This window comes from Caenorhabditis briggsae (assembly GCF_000004555.2).
Source record: "Caenorhabditis briggsae complete genome, chrIV, whole genome shotgun sequence".
Taxonomy (NCBI): Eukaryota; Metazoa; Nematoda; class Chromadorea; order Rhabditida; family Rhabditidae; genus Caenorhabditis; species Caenorhabditis briggsae.
In genome coordinates, this window is record NC_013487.2 from 5,134,789 (window position 1) to 5,144,276 (window position 9,488).

At 33.6% G+C, this 9,488-nt stretch overlaps 1 protein-coding gene across 1 annotated transcript in view; it reads right to left on the reverse strand.

Annotated features, from left to right (window-relative positions):
• The window catches only part of Cbr-gpa-18, a gene marked incomplete at both ends in the record, with an annotated part of 2,745 nt that extends 715 nt beyond the window's left edge, over positions 1-2,030 (reverse strand). The window contains 6 exons of the mRNA XM_045235257.1: positions 232-484; positions 1,146-1,266; positions 1,314-1,594; positions 1,643-1,702; positions 1,753-1,825; positions 1,936-2,030. Of these exons, the coding sequence (XP_045096957.1) occupies positions 232-484; positions 1,146-1,266; positions 1,314-1,594; positions 1,643-1,702; positions 1,753-1,825; positions 1,936-2,030 (883 nt within the window). The remainder of the gene's footprint in view (positions 1-231; positions 485-1,145; positions 1,267-1,313; positions 1,595-1,642; positions 1,703-1,752; positions 1,826-1,935) is intronic.
• Positions 2,031-9,488: the final 7,458 nt, after the last annotated feature.

Genomic DNA, 9,488 nt, shown 5'->3' on the forward strand with positions numbered 1-9,488 from the left:
AAGGAATAATTTTTTTTTGAATTTTTTCGTTATTTTTATGGGGATCTACATGGAATTCTGCACAAAATAAAGCAATAAAATTTTTCACCGCACACCACATTTTAAAGTTCCTGTTTTCGCTACGGTATTAAAGGCGCATAACTTTTTCGCTGCGTTTATAACGTTCGTGTTCCGGAGACAAATCACCATCAGACTACAGTAATACAGCTAATGATAAATTGTTCGACTCACCATTGACGAGAGAGACCATATGAGCGAAGCATTTGTTCTTCGGAAGAAGTGTCGTGAATTGAGATCGATAGAATGTCTTGGCATTGTCTCCAGTATCCAGATGATTGGCGAGCTTCTTGAAATCAAAACCTGCCGAGTGATCGTTGAATGTATCAATTTTGTTGAAGATCAGAAGCCAATAGACTTTTGCAAGCAGCGCGTTGCTGACGAGAGAAGTAAACACGTTGACTGTCTTGTTTTCCAGATGGCCTTTCTGAAAACATGTCTCGATTTTGAGGGAGAGAGGTACCGAGGTACCGTAAATACCCTACCACTCTTAAAGAAAATATTCCACACCGTAAATTTTGAACCCATATATCTCATTCCCTGTAAAAAATATCAAAAAGTTGTCAACTGACAAATATTTCGTCCGTTGACCATTTTTGGTATCTTCCACAAGAACCGAGATGAATCGGCACAAAAGTAAAAGTGAGAGGAGTCATTCTATTAGAATGTTTACGCTGGTGAAGATAAATATTGCAAAGATCCGATTTTTAAAAATACTGTTTCTGCTAACTGTAATATAGCGTCTTCCTCAAATCTTACTGCTTTAATCAACAGCTACCGTAAACTCTGTTGTAGAAGCCCACAGTGTAAACTTTGAGCTCAATTATCTCGTTTCCTGTAAAAGCTATCAAAAAGTGGTCAACTGATAAAATGTTTGTGAGATTATGCAAAACAATTTATCAGTTGACAACGCATTCATAACTTTGACAGGAACCGAGAAATGTGGGCTCAAACTTCACAGTATGGGACCACTTCTATTACATGTTTACGGTATTTCAGCTCTTCCTTTTTTTTACAAATATTTCAGTTTGGATGTGTCTTCTTGTGGCATCAAGTTTCATCGTCAAACCAGTGATGACATAACTTACATTATAAAACGCCGGATCACATAATTCGCTGAGATCGATGACAAACACTACAAGATCTGGATCTTCAAAATGTTGAGCCCACTTCGCTCTCCACAAATGATGTCCTGGCAGCTCGAGTAGCCTGAAACATACAATCTTAACTCAACCATTATATAATCCAAAACTCACTCAAAGTCATATCCCTGCGTCTTTACTTTATCCCGTACTAGTCCACAAGTCTGCGAATAGGACATCATTATGTCGTTCTCACTTGGGATATAATCCGCCTGCATGAACTCGTCGGCTCTCTGAATCATGTAGTTGTAGTTCTGAGGCAACTGAAGAATTCGTTGACGCATTCGACAGAAATCAAAGAGTTGAGAGTTACGAAGAAGACTGATTGCGTCGATCACTTTTTGTGGAAACTTCTCTTTGTGACGGTATTCGTGGATTTCGGTGAATGCTGCATCCTGGAAGATGTTTGGGATTTTGAGAAGTTTCTAGAAGGAAGAACTCACGAGTTCAGGACTGATTTGGATCTCCAAACTGATGCAAACGTTTCTGAGTTCTCTGTAGACCTGAAAGAGAGAAACAATTGGAAAATTCGAAATAGGGAATTCAAACATACATTCAACAGATTCAATTGCACGCAGTACAGATAGTACTCGCGGTTGTTGGTGATTGATTTTTTTTGGCACCTTCTGAAATAAGAATCAAATTTTGAAATATCAAAAAAGAATCTCTGTTTCATATTCAACACTAATAGTAGCTTTCAAACTAAAAACTGTATGTCCAAAGCACGTTGACGTACACCATTTGCCGCATGAAAGACGTTTTTCCAGCACCCATACAACCGAGAATCAGCGTTCTGATAGGACCACGATTTAGCGAACCGGCTGACCCCATTCTGAGGATTGTCTGGAAAAGTGAAGGGATGTGTTAGGCTAAAAATGCTAGAAAATGCTGAAAAAAGAGTGTGGAGAGAGTTTTCAAAGGGTTTGCTTTTAATACAAATTATCTCGGTTTCCGTGTATGGATATGCATGCAAAAAAATGTTTTTTTTTGTGTTTAAAATACAAATCATACATAACCACATATTGTAATGCACAACTCTCAACATTAAGCCAACTTATCTCGGTTCCTGTGATAGATATCAAAAAGTGGTTAACTGAGATATATTTTTGAAATTATGATGAAAATTTTGTCAGTTGACCACTTTTTGATATTTTTTATAGGAAATGAGATGTATGGGATCGAAATTGATGGTTTGAGAGGACATCCTATTAGAGTGTTTACGGTATTTGTAAACTTCGATACCAATTTTCTTGGTTTTCGCTTCAAGATATAAAGCAATTGTCAATTAATAAAACGATTATTCCGGTATGGAAAATATTTTATCCCTAGAAAAGAGATCGAAATAATTGAAGCCGAAGTAATATTATCATGTGTGGGGTTTTCAAAAAAAAAAATACTGATTTCAAAGTGTTTTTACATTTTCTCTGATATGAGGTCACAGTTCTCTCATTCTGGTAACTTCACGGAATAGTAAATCTGCCTTCAAAATTCTAGTCCAGTGACTATAACGCAATCAATGATAACCTTCTTGTTCACTCTTCCTGGGGTAAACTTCCAGTTGACGAAGCATTAATCAGATGGCTTAGAGAGGTTACGGTAGTGACTAAAGTAACGGGGCAACCATTTTTAGTGGAAAAATTGATTACATGTTTAATAAGTACTGATTATGAGATAATTGGCTTCAAACTAATTTCATGTGGGGGTTTTCAAAAAATTACCGTTTTCAAAAAGCGAATTCATAACATGACAACTGTCTTTACTGATACATCATTTGTTTGATTGGATTATAAAAGTGTTTTAAAGTAGCATTCGGACCAAAAATTTGGATTGCATCAAAATTTGAAAAACTCCGTCTTCATAAATTTCTGAAAACTTCTAGAAGGTTTTGGAATCTTTTTTTGAATTCCCGCCAAAACTGAACATTCTCCGGTTTCATTTCCAACACTTTTCTAGAGGTGACCAAGAAAATCCGGTTGTGGAGGGAATTTAAATAAGAGATTCCAGAACCTTCTAGAAGTTTCCAGAAACGGACTTTTGAAGCGATTTTTAATGCAATACCAACTTTTGATCAGAGTCCCCCTTTAAAAATAAATGTGCCTGAAACTTCGGGTTCCGTGACTTCTACGCAACCGACCTTCTTATTTACTCTTTCTGGGGAACTTCCAGTTGACGAAGCAATAATCAGATGGCGTAGCCAAGAGAAATTTGATGAAATCACAAGACTGTGAGAATATGAAAAATAGGTGATGGGAATGTGATTTTTGAAATTTCAACTAGAGAATGGACTGATTGAACATGGGAAAACATTAATAATAAAAAAAGTACAGTTTCAGAAATCTAGTTTTCAAAATCTTTCCCACATTCCTTCAGAAAATTGGAAATTCAAAAAAATTCTTTTTCTGTTTCAGGTATACAAGTTACTTGGTGAGTTAGTTGGTTAGTTGGTAGCCAACTGGTTATTTTCGAATTGCGTATCTTCATTCGATTTCCTAAAGGTGTGAATTTTCAACTCATATGTAGTCCAAATTACAAAAAATTCAAAATATTCTATGTTTCTGCTTGTTTTGAATACTAGCTTCCTAAAATTGTTGTCAATCCGAGCAATTCACACAAGTAAACTTTATGAAATATTCTGTAAAAATTTTAACCACGAAAGAAGATAAAACTAGTCGTAGTCCGAGTAGCAGGAGCATTTTCCATCTAATCTACCTATATACGGGTGCACAATTTGAAAAGAAAAATGTCAAGGAGATGGAGAAAGATGGAGAAGATTAAAAGAGAGAGAGAGAGAGAGAGAGAGAGAGAGAGAAAACATATAGAAATACTTGAATAATATCTCCCAAGATTAGAAAAAGAGTAAAAGTGCCAGATCTTAGCAGAAACTTCTGGAAAATGTTGATTAGGCGCGTTTGGAAGCTTCTCAAGATTCATTCGAATGGAAAATTTAAAGGAAGTCTGCTATGATCATATGATTCGAAAACTCAAAACAACAAATGATCATACTACCTCAAAACAAAATTTCTTCTTTTGATGATTCAGGAATCTCGAAAATTTTCGTAACATAGAAACTCCAACTTTCTGAGTTCTGCTAATGAGATGAAATTTTTGAAAAATACATGGGCAAGATGAGAGAGTGAGAGATTTAGAATTTCAATAATCAGGTGTACTTTTTTTTGCCTAGAAAGATCCTCGGGGAAGTTTCGAGAAAATGTGATCGAGTTATGTATTACAAGGAACATTTTGGTTTTCGAACAGGGGTTTATTGGAGAAAACAAAGGTAGAACTGAAGGATTCATAATTGGATATTAAAAATGGTCATTTTGAAACTGTAAATTACGAAAGAACTTTGATTTAAAAAAAAAAAACTAATTATGTCGAATGATATTTTGTTAGAAGGAGTTGATTTATTTATTTATTTATTTCAACGAAGGGGAGAAAACCACTAACACGTGAAATATTGAATTTTTCTTGGACTCTAGATATTTTTTATAACTTTCTCATCGCTATTTGGAGTCAATCGTAGTCAAAGAATAAAATACCAAAGTCTTTGTATTGAAACAGGAACAATTTGTAAAACTTTACAACAGAAAGTTTTGGAAGCGAATTCAATAGTTGCTGCTCCAGAATTATAAAATTTGACAGCATGTCAACGAATTAATGTTTGACCCTTGTTTAGTTCGGGTTTGCCAATGTCATCGATTGGGGGAAAACAAGACTTCCATTAAAAATTTTGACAACAGGAAGAACCAAAGAGAGCGGTTTCTTTGAGAAAATTTTTGAATTAAAAACTTTTTGAAACATTAATTTTATTTTCTCATAGAATTTTCTGTATCGGCGGGAATCTCAAAACATTCCAGGTGGTGTCTGCAAGTTTGCGAGAAGGTTTTTTTTGTTTTTTGAAGCGATTTTTTTTGAGATTTCTCGGAATTTCAACATTTTCGATCAGGAACATCTTACGAAAAATTTTGAAACTCCATCTAAATTTCAATCGTTCTCAGCTTATAAATGGCTTAAAAAACGGAAAAATGCTGTCAGAATGGAACAGTTCTGTTGAGCAATTGATTAAATTAAAAACCTCTTGAAGCAGTACAATTCTAACTTTGCGGATTTCTTCGAAATTGTTGTTTTAACGAAACGCCTGAAGGAACAAAACAAATTGAGCTCAAATGTCTTGAAAAAGTTTTGAAAAAGTAAAATTTAGTTTTCGAATTTTTGAGAAATTTAATAGAAAAAGACTGCTTAAATCAAATATATTGAAAAAAAGCTAGTGTAATCAAACATGTTCGAAACAGTAACTTTTTTTTGTATATTTTTCATAACGCACTTTTGCAACGAGAATATAAACAGTGTGTTTTGCTTGGAAACTTAATCACTTCGAAACTTAAACTTGCTTCGAAACTTAATCACAGGTGACAAATCATAATTTTTTGAACTTTTTGTGACATGTTTCTGAATAATTTTTCACCTGCTTTTCAATTAGAACAGCATCACTGTAAATTTCATGTCCAAAACATATCATTTTAGGTTTTTATCATTTTCACCTGGTTACTTCATATATACTTTGAAATGGAAATCAATTTTTTTAATGTTTCAGGATTTTAAGAAATTCAGGAAGACTTATCTTCGAAGATAATATTTTCGTCAGCGTATAACCTACTAATTTTCTCCCTCACGAACCTGTATATGATTTCGAAAAGCTCCTGAACATTGTCGTAATCTACCAGAATCCAAACAGAACATCATTGATTTCTTATTTCAGGAGTCAGGAGAAAGAAATAAGTGAGCAGATGGTGAGAGAGAAAGAGAGAAGGGAGTACTTTGCTCCGAGAAAAAAAAGCGAGCAGGTGGAATTTTTCTTGGGATTTTTTTGTCGAAAAAACATAAATATGCGACGGCGGTGGTGGGAAAGGAATGCTAATTGAATTGACCCAAAAATTGAATGGATTTGATTTGTTTAGAAAAGGAGGTTTTGAGGTTGAAAGGCAAAATGTAAACATATCGGCCTCGAATACATTAGGATTCTCAAAAATTGTAATTTTTAATTTGCTCGTTACTTTTAAATTACATTCCGGATGAACAGCTGAAAATGAGATTTTCAGATTTCAAACAAGTTAAGAAGAATAAACAGCAACACATATTACTGTAAACATGATTAGTATGTATGAAACAGTAAAATTTTACATTGAAAATCTGAAAAAATTACGGAATTTAGCTGTTTCTGATTTTCCATTCAAAAATGACCCGATTGAAAAGTGATATTGACCTAGGCACTCACAGTTTAGATAAAAGATAATGTTTTCCTTTGCTGTAACACATATGACCTAGAAAACTCCATTTTAGACGAAACTGAAAAGAATCCATCCAGATCTTTACAAAATTTCACGACTGCAATTCTTTGAGCTATTTTAGCTTTCGATTTTTTTCTCGTTGTTTTTGCAAACCCGAAGAATTTTCGCTATTATTTTACATTGAAAATTTTCATTTAAGAATTCTATTTCTTAACCCCCATTTCAACTAGTTTGTAAATTTAGCTGTACATAAAACACGATGTTCGGTTATTCAGGGTCATCTCTAAAAAGTATTATTTTTATCAAAGCGGGAGTTCGACAAAAATTTTCAATATATTCCCTTAAAATATAAAAATTGCAAAATCTCAAAAAATTGCTTTAAACTGCGAGAAGAAATCTTAAACTTCTTCCATTTTTGGCTTTTCATTTCAGGCGTGTTTCCATATTTAACCTTATTTTCAGCCTTTGCGGGAATTCAAAACAAAAGCGGGAACTCGAGAAAAAAGCCTTTAAGAAAATTCCAGAAATGAACGAAGAAAAGGATAGATTGATATACACAGAACTATGATTTCAAAAAATTCAAGTGTTGAATTCCTGTGTCGAGATTTATTCTGTTCGAGACCTGCAGGTAAATGTTTCCTGGCATACTGTAGTCGAAAAAAATTTTAATTCCGAAAAAAAGGCTTCGGAAAAATTCCGGTCGGAATTTTCGGAATTTTCGGAATTCCGAATTAAACTCTATTTTTTTTCCGAACTCTATTTTTTTTCTTATCCACACTATATCTGACAAAAAGGTGATTTTGTGAAAGTAATTATTTAGTCTTAGTTTTGAAAAAAGAGAGAACGAAAAAGTTCAGTAAACTTTAAAATTCTGACTTTCTGAATCCCCTAACTTCTCAAAAACTGAATTTCGGAGATTCTGATTCACGAAATTTGATTATTTTTTTTCGAAAATGCGAAATTTCTAACCATTCCTATGCTTCAAACATTTTGGTTTCACTCTGAAATTCTAAAATTCTAATTCAAAAATTTGGAAAATTGGAAAAACGGGAACTCGAAAATACCGAGATTTGAAACTTCGGAAATTTTGAAGTTTGAAAATCAGAGAATTCAAATGTCCAATGTTTCGGAAATCCAGAAATATAAAAATTCAGATATTCGGAATATTACGAAATTAAAAAATTTGAAAGTTAGAACACTCGAAATTTTGAAAATCCAAAATCTCGAAAGCAAAAAACCAGAAAAACCAGAAACTAAGAAGTTCAAAATATCAGAAAGCCCAAGTTGGGAATTTAGAAAATTCGGAAATTCATAAACTTTGTGAATCAAAAACTCAGAAATGTGTTTTAGAGAAAATTCTGAAAATCTGATTCGTGTTAAAATTTTTAATGTTGGGAATTTGTGAAGTAGAATCTCAGAAAGTCGGAAATACGAAATTTCAGAAACTATGAGTTCTGAAATGAAGTATTTTAATAGAAAAATATTTGAGTTCTAGAATCGCAGTTCCGGAAATTCAGGACTCCTGGATTTCGAAACTTCTGAAAAAAATTATAAGTTGTCAAATTTCAAGATATTCGGGAATTCAAAGGAAAATTATTAGTTCTAAAAATTTGGAAATTTTGAACAGTTCGTGTATCAACTAAAACACATTTCTGATCTACATTTCTGATTTATCTGTCCAAGCCTAAACTCTATCGGTTAAGGCTGTTGTAAGCGGGAGCCAGAAGGTTTAGCCCCGAATGCGCATAAGCAGACTGTCACTCCAGTTTATGAAAGTTGACAACACAATCAACTAAAACTTCCTCTTCTGATTCTCTCCGATTTGGAGATTCAAACGTTTTTAGTGAAGCCAGGAGATTGTAGCCGCCGACAGGGGGCGGAAATCGACTGGTCTCTAAAAATTGCTTCAAAATAGGACAAAATCGCAAAGTTTTTGAATTAATTTTTAGCGTTTTTCCAGAGGTAGCCTGATTTTCAGCCGGGAGTTCAAAAAAAAAAACATTTTAGAAAATTCCAAAGATTCGCTCAAAAGTTTTCGAGGCAGTGCATCTTTGCTCTAAAAAACGTTTCAAAAAGTTCATTTTTCAAATAGTTTCCAAATTCAGCAATTCCACATGAAAATACTGCTCTGTCCGAGACAACAAATCAAAACTTTCAAGCAAGAAATTAAAAAAAAAAAAAATAAACACTTGTACCTCTTCTTCTCACAGTATAAAGAAAACTCAGTAGAAACAATAGAAAGTGGTTTTTCCAACATCCGCGCGTTTTCAAATTTTGGACATATATTTTTCCTTGGGACCTCTAAACTTTTTTGGGACTTCTAAACTAGAAAAGAGCCGAAAGCTCAATAGAAAACCCGGAAACAACAAAAACGGAAAGAAATTGTTCTTTATTTTTTTTGTGAATAACTCAATCTCACTTACCTTTATCTTTTTACTCGCTATGTTTATGAATATAGGTGGCCCCCAGTGATAAACAAGGAGAAAACAGATGAAAAAGGCAATGTGACGAAGTGAAAAGAGAGAGAAGAGGGTATGTGGATGAAAACTTCAAGAGTATCCTAGGTAACGGAAAAGAAGACGATGAAGAAGAAGAAGAATTCAAAGAAGAAGAGGAAGAAGGGGAAAGGGATTTTAGAATTTAGTACGAAATTCAAGAGTTAACATGTAATTAGATGATAGAAGTTGTTAGGCAGATATTATTTCTGATTTGGTTAAAAGAGAAAAAGGAAAAACAAGAACAAGAAAAATATTTGTCAGAAAATTCGAAAAGCAGAACGTAAACCACACAAAATTTTTAGATTGGAAAGAAAATCAAATTATTTTTTTCTATTTTTAATGTTTCAGTAATGCAATACAAAGGCAAAACTTAATTAAAATTTTCTCCAAAAAAGGATCGGAAGAATACATGTGACTGACTAACCGTCTATAATCATGTGATGTGGAAACAATAGGGATTAGCAATTGGACTCTTTTTGAATAGACATTGACTAGAAGACTAA